Genomic DNA, 24,106 nt, shown 5'->3' with positions numbered 1-24,106 from the left:
GTGTGGAGGTTCCTCAGAAAATTAAAAATAGACCTACCCTATGACCCAGCAATAGCACTGCTAGGAATTTACCCAAGGGATACAGGAGTACTGATGCATAGGGGCACTTGTACCCCAATGTTTATAGCAGCACTCTTAACAATAGCCAAATTATGGAAAGAGCCAAAATGTCCATCAACTGATGAATGGATAAAGAAATTGTGGTTTATATACACAATGGAATATTACGTGGCAATGAGAAAGAATGAAATATGGCCTTTTGTAGCAACGTGGATGGAACTGGAGAGTGTGATGCTAAGTGAAATAAGCCATACAGAGAAAGACAGATACCATATGTTTTCACTCTTATGTGGATCCTGAGAAACTTAACAGAAACCCATGGGGGAGGGAAAGGAAAAAAAAAAAAAAAAGAGGTTAGAGTGGGAGAGAGCGCCAAAGCATAAGAGACTCTTAAAAACTGAGAACAGGGGAGCCTGGGTGGCGCAGTCGGTTAAGCGTCCGACTTCAGCCAGGTCACGATCTCGCGGTCCGGGAGTTCGAGCCCCGCGTCAGGCTCTGGGCTGATGGCTCAGAGCCTGGAGCCTGTTTCCGATTCTGTGTCTCCCTCTCTCTCTGCCCCTCCCCCATTTATGCTGTCTCTCTCTGTCCCAAAAATAAATAAACGTTGAAAAAAAAACAAACTGAGAACAAACTGAGGGTTGATGGGGGGTGGGAGGGGGGGTGGGTGATGGGTATTGAGGAGGGCACCTTTTGGGATGAGCACTGGGTGTTGTATGGAAACCAATTTGACAATAAATTTCATATATTGAAAAAAAACTATAAAAAAATAAAAATAAAAATAAAAATAAACCCCAAAGCGAAAAACACCTGCGGGATGCACAGCCAATGATCTAAGCAAGGCTGAATGAGATCAGCTGATCCTGAGTCCTCACATTCTCTTACCGCTCGCAGACCAGCATCAGCGCCAACTATAGGCTCTGATACAGGGGACTGAATAAACCTTTAACGCATTTAAAGCGACATTTCCCGTCTTCATAAGGGAAACCTCCACAAACACTCGTCCTTCTAAGGGATAATTCTGAGGGCAGCGCCCCTTCCCGGTCATCCCTGGGGTGTTTCCTTAAGTGGGACTGGAGGCCAGGAAGGAGGACCACTGTCTCGTCGAGTTGGCCGGGAGACGCCCAGAGGGCTCAGGGGAGCACGATGAGCCTGGCGGAGGCAGAAGGAACCAAGCACTCAGGGAAAGCCGTCCCGTCAACGGTCGCGGGGGAGGGCGGGGCGGGAAGGCGATGTGCCTCGCTATTGGCTGCGATGGCTGCCTGTCACCGAGAAGGGCTTCGGTTTGGCTCTCTAACCACGACCCGCCCACTAGTGCGGGCACCACAGGTGTCCAGGTTACAAACCCGCCGGATTGGACCTGAGGAGCGCAGTTGGGTGCGGCTCAGGAGTTCCGGGGCCGCTCTCCAGGCCCTGAGCCCCGCAGAATTCTGACTCGTCGTCGTCTGTCGCGGCATAGGGTCCGCTGGGGGTGCGGTCGGGAGACGCTAGACGCGAACGTTCTGCCTTTCCGAGGCGACGGGCCCGAGTTGAGGGGGCCGCAGGCTCGGGCGGGTTCACTCTCTTTCCGCAGCCGACGACTGCTGGGCCGTGGGCCGTCGGGCCGGGCCCCCGCGTGCTGCAGGGAGTCGAGGGCCCAGTCAGTCTTGGGGGAGGGAGGAGCTGGGGTATCTGTCGTGGTCTGCAACTCTCCTGCCGGGCCGGGCAGAGCACGCACGCATCTTGCGGACGGGGTGGGAGGGGAGGGATGGGGGTCGTGGGTGCTGTAAGTCTACAGCGGGCGCAAGCCATAATGATAGCTTCCCCCTCAGATGACAGTCCTTGTGTGTGTATGTGTTGGGGGGAGTGCTTTGGGCGTCCTAGAGCTTGAGGTCACGCAGAGATGGTCTGAAAACCCCTCCCTTCTATAAGCAGCCCTGCTTGTGTGGGCTTCGGTAGCCAGGAACTTCCAACTCTCCGGGTTGGCGGCCCTCGGTGAGGAAAGTGCTGCAGTGCGACCCCTAGAGACCCGGCTGGTAATTGCCACCCCGGCTCCGACGGGCTGTGTTGTAGGAGGACGTGGGAAGCCTGGAATTACAGGGGGACGCGGGTCAGTCCAGAGAGAACCTCCCCTGCTTAGAAGAGGCTGGGTCTGAAGACATCATCAGAAACTATGGTGAAGGCCTCTGTGTGGGTGGCTGCTAATTCAGAATCCGTTCCACACCTGTTCGTAGTGGCCAAGGCTTGTTAATTAAGAGAAAATAGGACTGAAGCCTCATTAATGAGTAAGTGAATCTTCTAGTTTTTCTAGGAGCTCCGTTATTTGTGACCACAATGACAAATTTAGACAGTGATGATATGCTAACTGACAAGCTTCATAAGCCCAAGAGCTCGAAAGAATGGTTGGAACCACAGCCACTTCATCTTATGGAGGTAACGGTAGTACGGCATTTTGAAGTTTATATTTGGGTAGTTGCATTGAGATCTGGCTTGTGCTTAACAGTTTTTCTATGTTTTGTGTTTCATTTCTGTCCTTTATTCCATTTATTCTACTTTGTATTTTCATTTTCTAGTTTCTTAAGGTGGAATCATCGGTAATTGATTATAGGCCTTTACTGTATAACAAACAATAAGTTTCTCCTGAAGCGCTCTTAAAAAAAATAAAAAGTTTATCCATTTTTGAGGGAGAGAGAGCTCACGTGAGCGGGGGAGGGGCAGACACAGAAGGGGAGAGAGACTCTCAAGCAGGCTGAGTCCTGCCAGCACTGAGCTGGACTTGGGGTGCCATCTCATGAACTGTGAGATCATGACCTGAACGGAAATTGAGAGTTCGGTGCTCAACTGACCCAACCACCCAGGCGCCGCCACTCTCCTGAAGTACTCTTGCAAACTGCATCACCTAAATTTATATATGTTTGTATTTTGGAAAACATATATATATATATGTTGTATTATATATGTTTGTATATTTGTAATTTCTTTTTTTCTAAACAGCTTTATTAAGGTATAATTGGTACACAGTAAACTGCGTATATTTGAAGTGTACAGTTTGAACATTTTTGACACAGGTAGCCACACGTGAAACCACCACAATGAAGAGAATGAACGTATTCGTTATGCCCCAAATTTCCTCCTCCTGTACCTACCCTCCTTCCTTTGCCTATCCCCAACCAAGGCAATCACTGATTTGCTGTCACTTGGGTTAATTTTGCCCTTAAAAAATTTTATGCAGATGTAATCTTACAGTATGCTTTTTGTCTGGCTGCTTTTACTCAGCATAATTATTTTGCGATTCATCTGTGTTGTGGCATGTATCAGTATTTTATTTACTTATTTGCTAAATGCTGTATAGTTTACCCATCCTGCTGATGGACATTTGGGTTGTTTGCATTTTTTGGCTGTCACAAATAAAGCTGTTAGGAACAGTCATGCACATGTCTTTTTATGGACATACACTTTCATTTCTCTTGGGTACGTATCTAGTTGTAGAAGGACTGGGTCATATGGTAAATGAATTTAACTTTTTATGAAAGTGCCAAACTGTTTTCCAAAGGAGTCTGCCTTGTACATACACAGTTCAAGGATCTGCCAGAGATTTGGTCAATTAATTTGTAAAATTTATGGCATCCGCTCTATGACTTTCTCCTTTCAGGTATTTCTCCTTTGACTTTCCAGCTACTCTGGTTTCCCTGAACTCTGTCTTCTAATTCTTGAATTTTGTAAAACTTCATGTTTCAGAGTTTGAGCCCTCTCCTTTAGCTCTGATGGAGGCCTGCTCTTAGACAAAAGTCCATAAAAACTGAAAATTTATCCACTGCCGTTAGTCTCTTTTTCTAATTATTGACTACATTCTTGTTTCTCCCTGTTTTTGGTCAGTCTCCAGTGTCTTCAGATTGTTGTTTTTTCTATTTTTGTCTAGAATATTAATTCAGTACCCATCTTGGTTTTGAGAACAACAGATTTGCCAGGAATAGCAATCCTGTGAGGCAGAAAGAACAAAGAAAGTGAATCTGGAGTTAGATACATTTGAGATTAAATTCTTGTCTGCAGGCAGGATTTTCTAGGCTTCTAGTTGTTGCTTAACTCCCATGACCCTTAATTTACTTGGGTGTTAACCATCCTTGGGAAGTTAGGTTCTTGGATTTTCAGATTTTACTCATCTGTTTTGAAAACAAGAGTAGTGGAACTGAAAACAGCTATTTCCAATGATAGTTAATTTGAGAATATTTTTTGTGTAGTTATGAATGGATTTTAAAGGCCCACCCAAAATGTCTGTCACTTTGGGAAATTAAAAAAAAATTAATCATGTTTCCATTGTGGTAAAATAAATATAGTATCAAAGTTCGCTATTTTTAACCATTTTTAAGTGTACAATTCAATGACATTAATTACAACCTCTTGTATTTCTGGTGGATATTAATCGTGGAAGATTTGTTATAAAAATGAAAAAAATTAATGTTATGGACTATTTCCTGAAGATTGTGTTGCTTTAAAATCTAAAAATGACTTGTATATAAACAAATTTATTATTAGTATTTGATAGCTATAATGACTAAATGAATTAAAGTAGAATTCACTAATGATTGAATGAATTCAAATAGAGGCCTGATTGTGTTTTAACCCATAAAGGTGAAAGCCTTTTATGAAATGTGAAAAAAAAGATGAGTTCTGCTTACCATGTGACTCTGGGCAAGTCATTTGTCCATGCTGGAATTCAAAATGTCTGTGATTTGAGTTATTTTTTGCCCTTGGATGAGCTATAGCAAATAGCAGAAAGATTCAAATGCTCTTTAAAAGTACTGGATGATATGATTTGAGGTAGAAAAATTGTATTTATGGAGAACTTTCCACGGAGATGTCTGTGAGTCCAGATAGTATTAATAATTTGATTTTAAGATTTGATTTTCAAAATTTCATTCTGTAATTATAGGTATTAGCTAAAGAAGATATTGATGCAGCTATTCAATCAATATTATATAGAGAAAATCATGTAATTAAGGTAAGAATTGGCTACAGAATGTGTCATGATTAAAAATTAATTTTGTTTTTCCCTTTTAGATGGAAAATAGAATTGAAAACACTCATTAGTGCCTAGGATTAACCTTAAGAGAAATCTGAGATTGTTTTAATTGACTTCCTATCTTTTTATTTGTGGGGATTCTTTCACAGGTACTTTTTTAAAGTTTATTTATTTATTTTGAGAGAGTGTGGGCAGGGGAGGGGCAGAGGGAGGTAGAGAGAGAGGATCCCACACAGGCTCTGTGCTTAGAGCACAAGATGCAAGGCTTGAACTCATGAACTGTGAGATCATGACCTGAGTTGAAACCAAGAGTCTGATTCTTAATCGACTAAGCCACCCAGATGCCCCTCACAGATACTTTTATATAAGAGTTTTCCCCTAGTCACTTGTTCTTTCATCTAATGGGGCTTCTGTGGAGTCACTGTGTATTCTTACGAGTTTTAAGAGCTGTTATTGGGACTCACTGACTAATTATTACTCAGGTATGCATAGGTAGAAGAAGGCTTTAACTGTATCAGCACGGGCTTAATTATAAGACAAGATGAATGTCCACGTGTGGTGAGCACTGGAGTGGGTAACAGGAAAAGAGCTATTCGTTAAGAATGATTAAAGTGTGGAGCTCCTGGGTAGTTCAATTGGTTAAGCATCGGACTCTTGATCTCAGCTCAGGTCTTGATCTCAGGGTCATGAGTTCAAGCCCTGCATTAGGCTCTGCTCTGGGCATGAAGCCTACTTAAAAAAAAAAAAAAAAAAGGTTGAAGTGTGCTATGACCTGAATCTAAGAAGGGGTATAAGTTAGAGAAGCTCTCAGGGTTCTTGGTTTATTTTTTTTCATTTTGAATTTCATGTGGTTGATTGTAGTAATCATATGATTTCATTTGCTAGATGAAAGGTGGATAAGTTTTGGATAAAAAAAGTTTAGTGTATAGCCTAAATCAGTCATTTTCTTTATTTACAGGCTGCTTGCCATTTCATCCAGGTTGTGCTACATTTATGCCTGTTTACTCTTGTCTTTTTTTTTTCCAATAGATTTTTCTTCTTCCACATTCTCTCATACCTTCTCTTCCTAGATTACTCCTTATATTTTGTGAGAGAGAGAGAGAGAGAGAGAGCAAGCGAGCACGAGTTGGGGAAGGGCAGAGAGAGAGAGAGGGAGACACATAATCTGAAGTAGGCTCCAGGCTCTGAGCTGTCAGCACAGAGCCTGATGTGGGGCTCGATCTCATGAGCTGTGAAATCATGACCTGAGCCTAAGTTGGATGGTCAACTGCTTGAGTCACCCAGGTGCCCCCTAGGTAACTCCTTTAAGGCCCATCCCAAATGTGTCCCGCTGTAGGAATAAAAAAAGAAAATTAGTCACTCTTTTCCATTGTGATAAAATATATATAACATAAAATTAGCTATTTTAAACCTTTTTTTTTTTTTTTTTTTATGAGAGAGAGAGAGCGAGCGAGAGTGCACACTTGAGGGGAAGGGGCAGAGGGAGAAAGAAAGAGAATCTTAAGCAGGTTCCACACCCAATGTGGAGCCTGACACAGGTCTTGATCTCATGAACTTGAGATCTATGACCTGAGCCAAAATCAAGAGTCAGACACTTAACTGACTGAGCCACCCAGGTGCCCCTTAACCATTTTTAAGTGTACAATTCAGTGACATTAATTATTCATAGGTTGTGCAATCATCATTACTATTTATTTCCAAATAGATGGATGTTGTGAAACCATCACCATTTATTTATCTCTAAAACTTTTCATCACCCCAGCCAAAACTGTATATGCATTAAGTAATGACTTTCCATTCCTCCCTCCCCAGAGGTCCCTCTGGTAACTTCTGGCTTACCATCTGTCTTTATGAATTTGTTTACTCTAGATAATTTCATGTAAGTGGAATCCTACAGTATTTGTCCTTTTGTGTCTGGCTTATTTCACTTAGCATATTGTCTTCAAGATTCATCCATGTTGTAGCCTATATCAGAACTTCATTCCATTTTGTGGCTGTATAATATTGCATTTTGGGTATATACCACATTTTGTTTATACATTCATCTGCTGATGGACACTTGGGTTGTTTTCATCTTTTGGCTATTGTGAATAATGCTGTTACGAACATTGGTATATAAGTATCTGAGTCTTTGTTTTTAGTTCTTTTATAGATACATGCTTATATCTATATATATATTACAGACAATCTATATGTATTACCTATATGTATATATGTATACATATGTGTATATTATATATACACATACATGTTGCTATATTGTCCATCCTATTTTGTGTATTTGTCTTGTAGTCTATCTCTCTAGGGAGAGTAGGCATGCTGTCTAATTAATCTATATATTCATCATTTCTAGTGTAGTGTGTATCACACAGTAGAAGCCAAATAAATCAGTGAATGACTTTGTGAGTTATTCTTAGGAATATAAATGAAGTTTAAATTTTAGTACAAAATAACTTTAGGATAATTGCCTTTTCTGTCATTGTTTAATAGGAACTAGATAAGTATTTACAACATCATGACTTCTTAAACGCAAGAAGAAAAGAGAGGTTATATAAAAGATGGACTGACCACGTGGCAGATCCTCTCCAGAAGAAAATTATAGAAAAAGTTTGTTCACATAAGAATATTAAAAAAAGGAGACAAGAAGAATTAGATGGTTTTTTAAAACATGTAAATAAAAAGGTACTAAGAAGTCATTTGATACTTGTTTCAGTTGGTTTAAAATGGTGATTGTAATCATTCAAACAGCTTATCTCTTCCACTGTATATATGTATAACCTCTACTCTGTTAGAGCATATACTATTCCTAAATCTAGGACATGTGGAAAGTATGGAGGGAAGAAGGTTAGGTCTGGATTTAAATGTGTATATTAGAGTTATTATTCTTTGCTTTTCTCATATAATATTTTTGTATACCAATTAAATTTGGCCTCTAGGTTCAATAGATAGGTATAGTTCTAGAACACAGTTATTTACAAAACTATAAGATATTTCTGTTTTGGCATTTCTAAGAGATCTGAGATGTTGACTACTAAACATTTAAAAACAATTTCCCAAATCTGTTAGTGTTCCAACATTCATTATTAATTATAACAAATTTTAAGTAGATCCCTTCTATCACTATAATATTTATTACTTGGCTACCTTAAGTTTAACTTCAAATTTGGCCTTCCCTTCCATTTTGTATTTGTGATTAATGCCGTTTTGAAGCAGAAGAATGGAATTGTGTGTTTGACTCTTGACTCCTGTTATGCTCAAAGTTGTGTACCTCTTGTTATGTGTAGTTTTATTTCCTTCCTGTAGGGAAATGCATTTATAGAGCATTATGATCCGAAAGAGTATGATCCTTTTTATATGAACAAAGAGGACCCGAATTTTCTGAAGGTACGATAGACTTCTAATTTTTGATATTATGTGGTTGGTTTTTTTGAGCAGCCCTAATGTATGGGTAGTCCTTTAGTGATTCCCCAGGAATGCAGTAGCATCTTTTTTTTTTTTTTTTTGAGAGATCGTGAGTGGGGGAAGGGCAGAGAGAGGGGGACAGAGGATCAAAAGCAGGCTCTGTGCTAACAGCAGCCAGCCTGATGTGGGGCTCAAATCCATGAACTGACCTGTGAGATCATGACCTGAGCTGAAGTTGGAGGCTCAACTGACTGAGCCACCTAGGTGCCCCAGAATACAGTAACATCTTAAGAATTGTTACCCATCTCCATATCTTAGGAATAAAAAATCCCGAAGTCCAGGGGTGCCTTGGTGACTCTTGACTTTGGCTCAGGTCATGATCTCGCAGTTGGTGAGATTGAACCTGCATCAAGCTCTGTGCTGACGGTGCGGAAACTGCTTGGGATTCTTTCTCCCTCTCTCTCTGCCCCTTACCCACTCACTCATGCTTTCTTTCAAAATAAATAAACTAAAAAAAAAAAAAAAAAAAAAAAACCAAATAAAAAAACAACAAAGTCCAAAGTAAATTAAACTTCAGTAAAAGTTGAAAATATTATATAATACTCGGATGATAGGTAACATTTAAAATTTTCAAAGACTCTAAAAAGTTTGTTACAAATGTAATACATTTTCATGATAAATGAACAGAATTGATACTTAAATAAAACCACTCACAATTCCATTACCCAGAATGAACTCATTAACACTTCCCTGTGTATCATTTTGGATATCCAAGGTTTCTTTGTAAAATAGATTTATTTTACAAAAATGGAGTAACACACATTAGGTTCATACCCTGCATTTTTTTCCTCAATAGGTTTGTGTGTGTGTGTGTGCGTGTGTGTGTGTGTGTGTTTTAAAGAGAGAAAGATTGGGACGACTGGGTGGTTCAGTCATTAAGCGTCCAACTTCGGCTCAGGTCATTTCAAGGTTAGTGGGTTCAAGCCCTGCGTTAGGCTCTGTGCTGGCAGCTCAGAGCCTGGAGCCTGCTTCAGATTCTGTCTCCCTCTCTCTCTGCCCCTCCTCCACTCATGCTTTGTCTGTCTGTCTCTCTCTCAAAAATAAGTAAACATTAAAATTTCAAGAGAGAACTATAGCATGAGTAGGGGAGAGGGGCAGAGGGAGAGACAATCTCAAGCATGCTGTATGTTCAGTGTGGAGTCTGACACGGGACTCAGTCCCATGACCCCAGCCGAAATTAAGAGTTGGTTGCTCAACTGACTGAACCACCCAGATGCTCCCCTTTTTTTCTCAATAGTTTTATGATTTGCTCTTTCTTTGTCAATAAATGTAAATACATAATTTTAATCATTGCATAGTATTCTATTAATAATAACTGCTAACTTACACTGAGGGCTTAACCAAATGTTAGGACTTTTTTTTTTTTCCCCCATCTTTACTACTCCCACATGAAGTAATTTGCAGATGAGGCAAGTGAGACACAGACTGGTTAAGTTACTTTTCACAATCACACAGCTGTAAATAGCAGAACATATATGGTGTTTCTAACCATATATGGTATCTTGCTATACCACCATTTTTTAAAAACATATTCCCTGTTTTGAACATTTAGATTGTTTTGGACATACTGTTGTTATAAATGACATGATGAACTTCCCTGTAACTGTTTAATTTTTTCCTTAGGGTAACTTGCTAGAAGTAGAATTGCTAAGTTAAAGGTTATGCATGATTTTGATTCATATTGCCAAATCGTCCTCCAGAATAGTTGTATAAATTTATACCCCTACCAGAGTCCATTTTCCCACACTTTTGCTAATAGTGGATATTCTTTCTTTTTTTTAAGTTTATTTATTTTGAGAGAGAGAAAGCACAAGTGGGGAAGGGGCAGAGAGAGGGAGGGAGAGAGAGAGAGAGAGAGAGAGAGAGAGAGAGAATATCCCAAGCAGGCTTCTCATAACCAGTGCAGAGCCTGGTGCAGGACTTGAACTCAACTGCGAGATCATGACCTGGGCTGAAATAGGACATTTAACCACCTGAGCCACCCAGGCAGCCTGCTAATAGTGGATATTATTAAACAAAATTAAAATCCTTGAGTCATTGACATTTTATTTTTTTAAATGTTTATTTTTGAGAGAGAGTGAGTGGGAGAGGGGCAGAAAGAGAGAAGACAGAGAAACCCAAGCGGGCTCCACACTGTCAGTGCAAATCCTGATGTGGGGCTTGAACTCATAAACCGTGAGATCCTGAGCTGAGCCAAATCAAGAATCGAATATCTAACCAACTGAACCACCCAGGCACCTGAGTCATAGACATTTTAAACTGTTGGCATTTGCAGGCAAAGCAGATTTTTGTTTTTTGTTTTTTGCCAAATTGGGGTGTGTGCATGTGCCATTGTCCCTATTTTATCTTTTTTTTTTTTTAATTTTTTTTTCAACGTTTATTTATTTTTGGGACAGAGAGAGACAGAGCATGAACGGGGGAGGGGCAGAGAGAGAGGGAGACACAGAATCGGAAACAGGCTTCAGGCTCCGAGCCATCAGCCCAGAGCCTGACGTGGGGCTCGAACTCCCGGACCGCGAGATCGTGACCTGGCTGAAGTCGGACGCTCAACCGACTGCGCCACCCAGGCGCCCCAATTGTCCCTATTTTAATAGGTAGGAGTTAAACTGAGAGTTTAAAGTTAGAGCCTTAGTTTACTAACTAGTATAATAACTAGTTAAGGGACAGAATTGGGATTTGAAACTATATCTTTTTGGTATCAAAATTCAAGTTCTTTTGACATTCTGCTTTTCTTTTTTTTTCTTTTTTTAATTTTTAAAATTAAAAAAAAATTTTAATTTTTAAAATTAAAAAAAATTTTTAATTTTTAAAATTAAAAAAAAATTTTTAATTTACATCCAAATTAGTATATAGTGCAACAATGATTTCAGGAGTAGATTCCTTAGCACCCCTTACCCATTTAGCCCATCCCCCCTCCCACAACCCCTCCCGTAACCCTCTGTTGTCCATGTTTATGAGTCTCTTCTGTTTTGTCCCCCTCCCTGTTTCTATATTATTTTTGTTTCCCTTCCCTTATGTTCATGTTTTGTCTCTTAAAGTCCTCATATGAGTGAAGTCGTATGATTTTTGTCTTTCTCTGATTAATTTCACTTAGCATAATACCCTCCAGTTCCATCCACATAGTTGCAAATAGCAAGATTTCATTCTTTTTGATTGCTGAGTAATACTCCATTGTGTGTGTGTGTGTCTGTGTGTGTGTGTCTGTGTCTGTGTGTATACACACCACATCTTTATCCATTCATCCATTGATGGACATTTGGGCTCTTTCCATACTTTGGCTATTGTTGAAGTGCTGCTATAAACATGGAGGTGCATGTGTCCCTTCGAAACAGCACACCTGTATCCCTTGGATAAATGCCTAGTAGTGCAATTGCTGGGTAGTAGGGTAGTTCTATTTTTCATTTTTTGAGGAAACTCAATACTGTTTTCCAGAGTGGCTGCACCAGCTTGCCACTGGTTGTTCCCAACCATTCTGCTTTTATAAATGAACCTGATAGGTGACCTCTTAAGTGGAACACTTTGAGGTTATAATGGCAGTTCTCAGAGTGAGGTACATAGATCTTTGAGAGCCCTGAAACCCTTTTAAGGGACCTATTAGGCCAATTGTTTCATAATAGTGCCAAATATTATTTACCTTTTTTATAGTGTTGACATTGACTCTGATTGTGCAAAAGCAATGGTGGGTAAAGCTGTTGGTACTTAGAACAACTTAAATCAGTGTCACCAAATCATACCAGTCATTATTCTTCACTGCCATGTACTCACATTTAAAAAATTGCAATTTCACTTAAGGATGTCCTTGACCAAACACTAAAAATTATTAATTTTATTAAATCTTGCTCACATCTAAGTACACATCTTTTTAAATATGGTAAATATGGAAATAGTACTTCTGCCTACTGAAATGCAGCATGATTGCTTGAATTGTCAGCTATACTGGTTGATTTTTTTTTTCATGGTACATTTTTTTTTAAAGAATGATTTATAAATTGTAGTTATTAAGTGTTGGATATTTGGCAGACATTTTTTGGAAAAGTAATGAAGTCACTTCAAGAAAAATAACTGACAGTGTTTGTTGCCAATGATAAAATGTGAGCTTTCAAGCAAAAAACTGAATTTTGGAAAAATATTCAGCATCATGAGTGTTACAGCTTTCTGCTACTCTTAGAATTTTCTGATGAGATTGATAATGATGTTAATGACTGTGATTATAGCATAATGAAATGTATTGACAATTTGGAAGATCTCACGTAACTCAGTGATATAATTTCTTCCAAATAATCCATGACATGGATAAAAGATCCATTCAAAGCTCAAGATAGACCAATGGGTTTTTATGTAACTGAGGTTGAATAATTTATTAACATAGTTTCACATTCCATGTCATAACTTTTAAGAAACTACAACTTATTGAATTTGGGTATAGTGTCTAAGAAGAATATCCACAATAATCTGAAAAAACCATTAACACAAGAGCTAACCATGACTGGTGGGCCTTGCAAAGAGATGTATTGGAGTGCTCCCATCTCTTTGTAAATGGATAAACTGAAGTAGTTTGTAGATACTATATTCTTGATTTTTTCAGGCTTAGGTGTCATACACAGATGATTAGGATACACTGAAAAAGACGCAATCCTGTCCTTAAACACTTGCTTTTCTTGTAGGTTACCATTCCACCATTTCGTGATCCTTTGAAAAAGGCACAATATGACAAAGATGATGATAAAAGAACTCTTCTTCAGTGTGAGACTGGTACTTAGTGCCTAATTGTTACGTGATTTCATAACCCAGAAGCAATGGGAGTTGCATTTAAGGGTGCTGATTTAGGTTACTAATCTTCCTACAGGCAAAATATGTACAATGAAAGAATTTAAAGAGGTTGAGAAGGCCAAACTGCATTCCAGGTTTCCAAGAATTTCTAATTCAAGGCACTTTATGACTCCAAATAAATGGCTTATGCTGCCTACAACCTACATAGAAAGTGAATTTTGTAAAAGGAGCAGGTAATGGTTAATAGAAATTATTGAACCTCTTGGAATTTGAAAACTGGAGACAGTGGTATAAATTTTGTCATAATTATGATTTTTTTAAAATTTCATTTTTCAATGAGGAATCCATAATTCTTTGTTCCCCTTTGTGATGTTTCTTTTCTCTTGGGCACTTTCAAGATTTTCTCTTTGCTTTTCATTAGCTAGGTTATGTCGTCTTTATTTTCCTTTCTTTCTATTTATCCTACTTAGGGTTCTTTGAGATTCTTGTATCTGTGGTTTGACATCTTTTACTATTTGGAAAATTTGAGGCCATTATCACTTGAAATATTTCTTATGCCCCATTCTTTGTTTTTCTTTTCCTTCTGAGACTCCTTATATGTATGTTACACCATTTGATATTGTCTCATAGCTCCATAGTTCTTAGTTTGTTTTTTGTGTTAAAAAAATTTTTTTTCCTAATAGTATTTCAGTTGGACAATGTCTACTAACCCATCTTTTTTTTTTTTTTTTCCTACTACCCTATCTTTAAGTTCACTGAGCCTTTCCTCAGCCGTGCCTCATTTGTTGATCAGCTCATCAGAGGAATCCTTGGTCTCTGTTGTGATTTTTATTTTTAACATTTCCATTTGATTTTTAAAAAATAGTTTTAATTTCTCCTGAAATTTGCCATCTGTTTATATATGTTCACCTTTCCACTAGATGCTTTAACATATTAATCATAGTTATTTTAAATTCTTTATCTGATAGTTCCCATGGTAGGGGGGAGGGGTCATTTCTCAATCTGGTTCTGTTGATTGCTTTCACTCTTGACAATAGGTTATTTTGTCTTGCCCCTCTCCCCAATATCTTGTAATGTTTTATTAAATGCTCGATATTTGAGGTTATTGTGTCTTGCCTTTTTTTTTCTTTGCATGTCTTGTTATTTTTGATTGAATGCCAGGCATTAGAGGTAGACCAGTATAGATGGAGTATGTCTCGAAAACGGATATGCTTTTTCTTCTGTCAACCATTAGTGTGGAGAATTGGGCTTATCTAGTCAGAAGTTGAGCTGGGTTTAGGTATTATTGCTATTGTTACCTTTAGTGCACCTTAGGCTTCAAATACCTCTAGTGGTGGGCTGCTGTTATCTTGTGCTTAGGGTGGGGGCTGGTAGGCCAGAAGGGTTTTCTGAAGTGTTCCTGCTCCCTCTTCATTTTTTGGCTATCTCTGCAAGCCTGCATCACAGAGGTGTGTGTGAGAGGTGTGGGGTGAGTCTCTCTGTGTTCTTGCTTCATGCCCAGAAGTACACTGCTATGCTTGTTGCTTATTGCTAGGCTCATAGTGGCAGCAGAGGAATTTTTCTGTTTTCTTGTCCTGCCTCAGTTTTAGGCATGTTCTATGTGGTTGGGCCTCAGGAGCAGCATGTTTTTAGAGTTCCTTCCCCTTCTGTCTGTGGCAGTCAAACTACCTTGTGTGGTTCTTCTTGGGTGATAGTTTCCTGCTCCTCTGCCAATAGTAGCAGATGTCTGCTTGGTATAGGTATAGGATTCTGGACTGAAAGCTGTTTCTTGTCCCTCCTCCTGGGACAGAGGGTTTTTGCTTCTGTCCTTATCCTAGTAGCAGTGGATCCTTGCCTTGCTCCTGGGTGTACCCCTCTTATTCCTCCTCCATAGGCAGGCAGGTTTTGCTTTTCTCTCCCAGAAGCAGTATATCTTTGCTTGTTGTTCTGGAGGGGGGTGGGAAGAATTACTTGCCTCTTTCCAGCAGCTTAAGGCTTTTGCTTTATAGTAGGGAAGGATACAAGGAAGGGAGTAGGGCATTGCACTTGTTTACCTGAAGCTCTTGATCTCTTCCTATACTTCTTTGCCACTGATGGTGCCTTTCTCTGGTGTTCTGCTCTGTGCCCATTCTTTTTTTGAGGAAAACACTGTTCCCAAGACTTTGTTAAATGCTACTTTAACACTTCCTCTGTGAAATATTTACAGTTCACCTCCTTATACTAGGCAGTCTGGTCCAGGCCCTCTTTTGTCCCACCAGTTGACATACATGTATTTTTTCACTTATCACACAGTTTGCAACTGTCTGCTTATCTGTGAAGTGAATGAGTAGATGACCAGTCACTGGTTAAGTCTGTGAAACTAGGTTGGAGCCATTTTGTGAAAAGCCTTCAATACCAGCTTAAAATTGGGATTTTATCATGTAGGGATTGGGGAGTCATTGAGGACAGCATGAAATCCTGGAAACTTTAATCTGGCATATGATGTATGCGATAGATTGGAGATAAGATAGGACAAGAAGCTGGAGATTGTTGAAGTTTTATAAGGATCTATCTTCTGTTGATAAAGGCCTCAGGATGTGGCAAAAGGAATTGAAATGAAGAGACTGATGTGATGAAACAAAGGAATTTTAGATTTTGTTGGCCAGATTTGGAAGGCCAGGGAAAAGAGTCAGAGAGGAATTCAGATTTGAGATTTATCTTATATATAGTCTCCTAAGGCATTTGTAACAAAGTGCTACACACTGTGTGGCTTAAAACAACAGAAATTTATTCTCTCATAGTTCTGGAGGCTGGAAGTATAAAATCAAGATGTCAGCAGGGCCATTCCCTCTATGAAGGCTCTAGGGGAGGCTCCTTCCTTGCCTCCTTTCTAGCTGCTGGTGGGTGCTGGCAGTCTTTTTAGTTGGTTTACATACAGCCTTAACACTCTAATGTCTGCCTCCATCGTCATATGGTCTTCCCTCTGTGTCTGCATCCAGTTTCCCTCTTATAACATCTGACACTGGATTAGAGCCCACCCTAATCCATCATGACCTCATTTTAACTTGATTACATCTACAAAGACCTTATTTCCAAACAAGGTCACATTCACAGAGATGAGAGTTTAGGATTTGAATATATCTTTTCTGGGGGACACAGTTCAACTCCTATATCAAATTAATTCAATCAAAGTATCATGCGTTGAGTTGTAATTGCTTTAAATAACTTAGAGAAGATAGCCATTTAAAATAGATAATTCCATTACAATGTGGCAAATGTGATAATACTGATATGCACAGGTTATTATGGAAGCACAGAGGAAGGACACTTAACCCAGCCTAGTAGAAAATATAACAGTGGGATCTTGGATAGAAATAAAATAACGAAGAGGAGCATCAGTTTCTTGGGACTGAAATCATTCAATGTTTGTCTTATATAATGATATTAATTAAAAAAAATGATGTCTAGTTTGGGTGAATCTGAGACTTAGCAGACATATCTGTAGGAAAATCAATATGGGAGACCGCTTTATAGAGGAGGGACTCCTCCATAGAGGAGGGTTGCCATTCTGTCTTCCATTTTATTTATTTATTTATTAAGTTTATTTATTTTGAGAGAGAAACAGAGCGAGCAGGGGAAGGGTAGAGAGAAAGGGAGAGAGAGAATCCCAAGCAGGCTCCACACTGTCAGTGCAGAGCCCAACGCAGACTTGAACTCACAAACCATGAGTTCCTCACCTGAGCTGAAACCAAAAGTCGGTTGCATAACTGACTTGAGATGCCCAGGGCCTCCCTGTCTTCCATTTTATACTGTAATAGTGGAGACATTTTCCCCCTGAAATTCAGCCTTTAATATTCAATTTTAGTGTACCTTAAATATCTTTATTTTATTCTCATTCTTTAAAGACAGTTTGCATTGTAGGTTGATAACTTATTTTATCTGAATGCTCTAAAGATATAATTCTCTTGCTTTTGGTTTCTATTGTTTATGAGAAGTCTGCTGTCATTCTGGTTTTTGTCCTTTCTCCGTGGCTGCTTATAAAATCTTTGTCTTTAGTGTTTGGCACTCTTGCTACAGGTGTCTAGGTACGGATTTCTTTTTATTTAACCTACTGGTATATATTGTGCTTTCTGGATCTCTGTATTCATGTTTTTCATCAGTCAGGAAAATTCACAGCAATGATCTCTTTATTGTTTTTTCTTTATTCTTTCCCTTTTGCTTCTGGATTCAGACATATATTAGACCTTTTTATATCTTAATATCTTTTAATTTGTCTTTCATATTTTCCATCTTCTTAGAATGGAATATGTTTTGAATATGTTTTCCAGTTTACTAATTCTTTCCTCAGTGTGCTCAATATTAGCATTTAAATTTCTTAAATTTCCTCCTTCCAATATGCTTCTTCATTTCTGATAGGCTCTTAACTGTTTTCTTATATTGGTGATTGGATCATTTCTTTCTTTAAAATACATTGGTATATACTACATTCTACATTTGATAATTCCAAATTCTGTATTCCTTGAAGAAGCTAAATCTATTGTTTTCTCTGCTAATTCTCAATTATAATGGTTTATTTTCTTGTATGCTTTGCTTAGTGAATTTTATTTATGATTTAATGACATGATTTGAACTTTGGGTATCCTATTGGCCCAGTCTAGGGGAGGATTTGTTTCTGTTTCTGCCTCTGCTTGTAGCTAGGATACCATTAACCTGGGCCCACTTAAGCTCCCTTAAAAGGTCTATGCTTAGTGTGACAGTCTCAAGTTTGGTGTCCTCACATTATAGCTGGTACATGGCTTAGTATCAAGTTAACTCTGTTATTGGCATCTGCCTTCAGGTGTGTTCTACTTGCTCTTGCTGCCCACCACTATAGATGGACCCAGCTTCCCACAAATCTGGCCTCTACTGTGTGTGTGTGTGTGTTAAGAAGACTTTTTTTTCCCCTTTAATATCTCTTGTGAGATAGTGATGCCTCCAAGAATGAGTGGATTCCCTCTAAGCTGTGAATTTCAAACTGGCATAGACAGCGTGGGTTTCTATAGACTTTCTAAGGTATTCACAGATAGTTTTAAGGAACTCAATTTTCCTGATTCTGAAGTCTATATGTACTCTTTTTTTTTTTTCCAACGTTTATTTATTTTTGGGACAGAGAGAGACAGAGCATGAACGGGGGAGGGGCAGAGAGAGAGGGAGACACAGAATTGGAAACAGGCTCCAGGCTCTGAGCCATCAGCCCAGAGCCTGACGCGGGGCTCGAACTCACGGACCGCGAGATGGTGACCTGGCTGAAGTCGGACGCTTAACCGACTGCGCCACCCAGGCGCCCCTATATGTACTCTTTTTAAAAATTGATCTGCCTGGGAACAAGCCTGCATTCACATCACATCTTAACTCACTTTTTAAAAGAAAGTCATACCTTTCAACCTGGGTGTAAAAAATTCCAGGGTGCCAAATAAAGGGATAAGTAAAAATACTGTCTTTATTTGTTTTTTTTTTTTTATTTGTTTTTTTATTTAAAAAAAAAATTTTTTTTAACGTTTATTTTTGAGACAGAGAGAGACAGAGCATGAACGGGGGAGGGTCAGAGAGAGGGAGACACAGAATCTGAAACAGGCTCCAGGCTCTGAGCTGTCAGCACAGAGTCCGACGCGGGGCTCAAACTCACGGACCGCAAGATCATGACCTGAGCTGAAGTCGGCCACTTAACCAACTGAGCCACCCAGGCGCCCCTAAAAATACTGTCTTTAAAGAGAATTCCTTTAATGATGAAGCAAGGGAATTCAACCCATAGGTCTTTCTGTATTTCCCTGTCATGTATATTTTATTTTACTTTAATTAGTTGATTGATGATCGATAGATTTAAAGACTTGCCTTAGAATCAGGGTACTTGGTCTGGGTTGGGTTGCTCTGAATTTGGAATAAAGTCCTATAATTTAGTGATACTTCTTATGAATATAACTGGAATGTTTTGTGGAACTGATAAAATTTTCAAAGTACATTGGCTATAATGCTCATCTAACAGTTTTATGTGATTACTTTCAGATTTGGTGTGCTTTATTAATATGTTGGTTAAAATCCATTTTATCAAATTATATCCTTAAAGTTTCATAGTAAGACCAACAACACTCATCTTATCCCAAATCTGTTTGAAACAAGAGTTACAAGAAAAATGAGAAACAAAGTTACTTAAACTTACAGTGAAAAATTTTAGGTGTGTCAGTTTTTTTTTTTAATTTTTTTCAATGTTTATTTATTTTTTTATTTTTTTATTTTTTATTTTTTTTTCAACGTTTATTTATTTTTGGGACAGAGAGAGACAGAGCATGAACGGGGGAGGGGCAGAGAGAGAGGGAGACACAGAATCGGAAACAGGCTCCAGGCTCCGAGCCATCAGCCCAGAGCCTGACGCGGGGCTCGAACTCCCGGACCGCGAGATCGTGACCTGGCTGAAGTCGGACGCTTAACCGACTGCGCCACCCAGGCGCCCCAATGTTTATTTATTTTTGAGACAGAGAGAGACACAGCATGAGCAGGGAAGGGGCAGAGAGAGAGGGAGACACAGAATGGGAAGCAGGCTCCAGGCTCTGAGCTGTCAGCACAGAGCCCGACGCGGGGCTCGAACTCACGAACTGTGAGATCGTGACCTGAGCCAAAGTCGGACACTTAACCGACTGAACCACCCAGGTGCCCCTAGGTGTGTCAGTTTTAAAATGTGCAAGGTGGTGTGTGGTGTTTCAAACTTCTTTTAAGGAGTATATAAACAAAACTCTTTAAGATCACTGTTTCGGGGCGCCTGGGTGGCGCAGTCGGTTGAGCGTCCGACTTCAGCCAGGTCACGATCTCGCGGTCCGGGAGTTCGAGCCCCGCGTCAGGCTCTGGGCTGATGGCTCAGAGCCTGGAGCCTGTTTCCGATTCTGTGTCTCCCTCTCTCTCTGCCCCTCCCCCGTTCATGCTCTGTCTCTCTCTGTCCCAAAAATAAATAAACGTTGAAAAAAAAAAAAATTTTAAAAATAAAAATAAAAAAATAAAAAAAAAAGATCACTGTTTCGTTTTCAAAATATCCTTCAAAACATTCTCACGCATGTTATCTTGTTAAAGGTTAAAAGTGAAAGTGAATTTTAACAATGGTAATTTTGATTTGAAACCCGTGGCAAGAACTCCTCATCCCCTGGAATCTCAAGAAGCAGGAAAAGCACTCATTTACAAGTAAGTCTGGCATTCCATGGCTTTACTGTTTTTTCATTAAAGACGCCTGGCTGTGTTTCCACTCCCACCATCCTTTCAAGTTCTTGGAGCAGTGCTGAGGCATACACCGGGGTCTTGTAGTGTGACATCAGGCATCTCCCACCTCTGTGTCTGGGTGAGGTGGCAACTTTCCTCAACTTCTTCTGGTCTTAAAGAACAAACTGCTGGGGCACCTGGGTGGCTTAGTTGGTTAAGCATCCGACTCTGGATTTCAGCTGAGGTCATGATCTCACAGTTCACGAGTTCAAGTCCCACATCGGGCTCTGTGTTGACAGCATGGCGTCTGCTTCAGATTCTCTCTCCCCTCTCTCTCTGCCCCTACCCCACTTGCATGTGCACATGCTCTCTCTCTCTCTCAAAACAAACAAAAAACCCCACAAACTGCTGATACATTCAGAAATAACAAGCACAGACAGAAAATAAATTGTTAAAATTAAAAGTTAGGAGATATTTCATTGGAGTTGGAGCCGTAAAAATGGAATTTTGGACTACTTTTGTTGGATAGTAGGTATAGTCGGAGTGAAGAGATGTTATAAGCAGAGTGGTGGTCCTTACTCTTGTGTGTGTGACTGAGGGAATCATCTCAATTAACTAGTTATGGAATTAAAGTAAGAGATCTCTCTATATAGTTACATAACGTGTTTAACTATCTGATTAAAACTAATGAGAACCCTCAGATGTTGCTGCAGGAAATGTGAAATGGTCCAGTCACTTTGGAAAATAGTTTGGCAGTTTCTCAAAATGTGAAACATTAAGCAATTCAGCTCCTACCCAGGAGAAATGAAAACATATGTCCATAAAGACTTATACATGAATTCACAATAGCCAAGAAGTGGAAATAACCCGAATATTCATCAGCTGGTAGATGGATAAGCAAAATGTGGTATATCTATACATGGAGTATTTGGTGGTTAAAAGGAAAGAAGTGCTGATACATGTTACTAAATGGATGAACTTCAAAACTATTATACTCAGTGAAAGAGGACAATCACAAAAGAGCACATATTGTATGCTTGTATTTATATGAAATGTTCAGAAAGGCAGATCTATAGAGACAGGAAGTAGATTGTTGTTGAGCTAGGGCTAGGGCTGGGAAATGGAGAGTGACTGTAAATGAGCATGAGGTTTTTAGACTGATATAAATGTTCCAAAATTAGATTATGGTGATAGTTGCACAACTCTGTAAATATATTAAAAATCATTGATTTGAATCACTTAAAATGAATGAATTTTATGATGTGTAAGTTACACCTCAGTAAAACTGTTGATGATAATAAAACAAGAACCTGGAGTGCCTGGGTAGCCTAGTTGGTTGTGTCTGACTCTTGATTTTGGCTCAGGTCATGATCCCAGAGTTGTGGGATTGAGCCCTGTGCCAGGCTCCACATTGAGCGTGGAGCCTGCGTAAGATTTTCTTCTTCTCTCTCTGCCCTTCCCCTGCTTACACAAGTGTGCTTGCACATGGTCTCTCTCTCTCTCTCTCTCTCTCTCTCTCTCAAACAAAACAAAACAAAACAAAACAAAACAAAACAAAACAGCCCTAGCAAAGCAGAAGTAAAATGAGCTTGTGTAATGTTCTTTAGGATGTTGGTGTACAATTCTCTGTCCCTAAAGAGCCCCAAAGTAAGCTGCAAAGTAATTCCTTTTTCTGAATAGGCTCAGAATTTGATAAATAAATGCAGTATGGCAGAAGGCACAGGGCTTTTAGAGATGTTTGATGCTGGCATGGGCAGCAGAGAGAATGACTAACTGTAGAAACCAATGACTTTAGAGATGGAGCTGGCCGTCGTTCTAGAGGTGTGGTTTAATTATTGGCTGCCTTTTGAATGAGAGCTGAAATTAAGGAATAATAGAAAGTATTGACGCTAAGCCTTATTCACTTGGTAGCTAAAGGCCTTAAAATGGAATGTGTCAGAAACACTCTTGTATACTCGGTTTCAATAGAGTAAGTTTCTGTATAATCCCTAACTGCCACAGTCTCATGCATACCTGTTTGGGTCAGGTTTTAGGACAGTAAACATTTAAATCCTATTTAATTTCTATATATAATGTAAAAGGAGGGGTTTTGTCCTCAAATATCTCTCCTAGCAGAGTGGGATCCAGATCTGAAGGAGAATATTGCAAGTTGGAGTACCTGGGGGGCCGATATTTTAGACTACTTAAGTCTGTGAGTTCCCCTTGGAAAAAGGAGGTGGAAGATTAGATTCTGGTCTGTGAATTAGGGAAATATCCCAATTATGGTATTGGGGAATGGGGGGAGGCATATTTGTTTTTGGCAAGTTAGACCTTCCTTGGGAAGACACAGTGGACAGCTCTTTGAGGGGGTCATTGACCCTGAAAGAGCCTCACTCAGCTGTTTGATTAAGCAGCAAAGAGATTTCAAATGAAACTATTATTAGAGTAAGGTAATGCTATTTATTTGGGTTTCTTTTTCATAAAAATGTAGATTCAAATAGAACTTACCAACTTCAGGGGCGCCTGGGTGGCTCAGTCGGTTAGGCGACCGACTTCAGCTCAGGTCATGATCTCATGGTCTGTGGGTTCGAGCCCAGCATCAGGCCCTGTGCTGACCACTCAGAGCCTGGAGCCTGCTTTGGATTCTGTGTCTCCCTCTCTCTCTTCTCCTCCCCCACTTTGTGTTCTATCAGAAATAAATAAACGTTAGAACTCATCAACTTCAAATTAAAATATTAAACGCTGCAATTGAGTTGCTATTTAAGAGAATTCTTTCTGGTTCCTTCCTGCAGAAACAAAGGATCATCCTTTCTGGAAAAAGAGCCTCTATGTTTTCATGAGAGAAAAGAAACCAAGTCCCAAAGAGGTCAACTCTGAAGGGCACTTTTCTTCCATGGCCCTCAGCCAAGAAGTAGAAAGGGATGAGGACCAGGATGCGGTGAGTGCTGGGGTGGTCCTGTTTTGCCATTCATAAGGTAGCAATTGCTGATGCCAAAGTCTGAGTAGCTGGGAGCTTCTCTGTATGACAGGCCTTCAGGAGGAGAGGAGGCAGGGGACTGTACCCCTTTACTCCCAAACAAGGCAAGGGAGAGAGGAGAAGAAACTGAGAAGCATTCAGAGGGAATGGAGAGAATTTCCCTGAGAGTTTCACAATGGATATGCCCTCTGGTGGGTGGGCTATCAGATTTTCCTACTTTCTTGTGAATTTTTGCCCTTCTTCTGTCTCCCCACCATCTCTAGTATCTCTACTATTTACCACTTATCACACCCAAGCCAGGCCCTAAATTTTGTTTCCCTTAACTCAACCAAAACAGGCAGAAAATTATCAAAAGAACCATGTACTAAATTCAATGTGGTAAAATTTAAGGAGTAAAGTAAAAGCCCCCAAATGTAAAATGTATACAAATGTAGGTGTTCACAGAACACAGATTTCTCATCCTAAGGTGACTACAATTAAACTTGGTGACCATGTGACTGGTCTAGCGTAGTCTACTGCTTCTAGGTCTAGGTCTACTTTCCACTTTTCTCCTTCAGTTTTCTTCTCTACCCTATGTACAAGGCTCTGGAGTAGAGCCTGTTTTAGGAGTGGATTTGGAGGAGAAGTCACAGCCCACCCTCCTCATCTCCTGGTTAGAAATCAGTATGGGAATGGTGTGTTAG

The 24,106-nt window shown here is 39.7% G+C and overlaps 1 protein-coding gene across 1 annotated transcript; it reads left to right on the top strand.

Annotated features, from left to right (window-relative positions):
* The first annotated feature begins 1,388 nt into the window (after window positions 1-1,388).
* FAM228B (family with sequence similarity 228 member B) lies at window positions 1,389-24,106 on the top strand. Its single transcript, XM_043553342.1, is given in 11 exon segments — window positions 1,389-1,528; window positions 2,339-2,469; window positions 4,967-5,035; window positions 7,547-7,738; window positions 8,360-8,440; window positions 13,183-13,270; window positions 13,365-13,521; window positions 20,345-20,452; window positions 23,239-23,287; window positions 23,289-23,384; window positions 23,981-24,106. Coding segments are annotated over 10 exon segments (1,065 nt in total). The 5' UTR covers window positions 1,389-1,528; window positions 2,339-2,370.

The sequence above is a fragment of the Prionailurus bengalensis genome, chromosome A3 (assembly GCF_016509475.1).
Source record: "Prionailurus bengalensis isolate Pbe53 chromosome A3, Fcat_Pben_1.1_paternal_pri, whole genome shotgun sequence".
Lineage (NCBI taxonomy): Eukaryota > Metazoa > Chordata > Mammalia > Carnivora > Felidae > Prionailurus > Prionailurus bengalensis.
The sequence above is the reverse complement of the archived record's forward strand: the minus strand, read 5'-3'. Positions and strand labels throughout refer to the sequence as shown.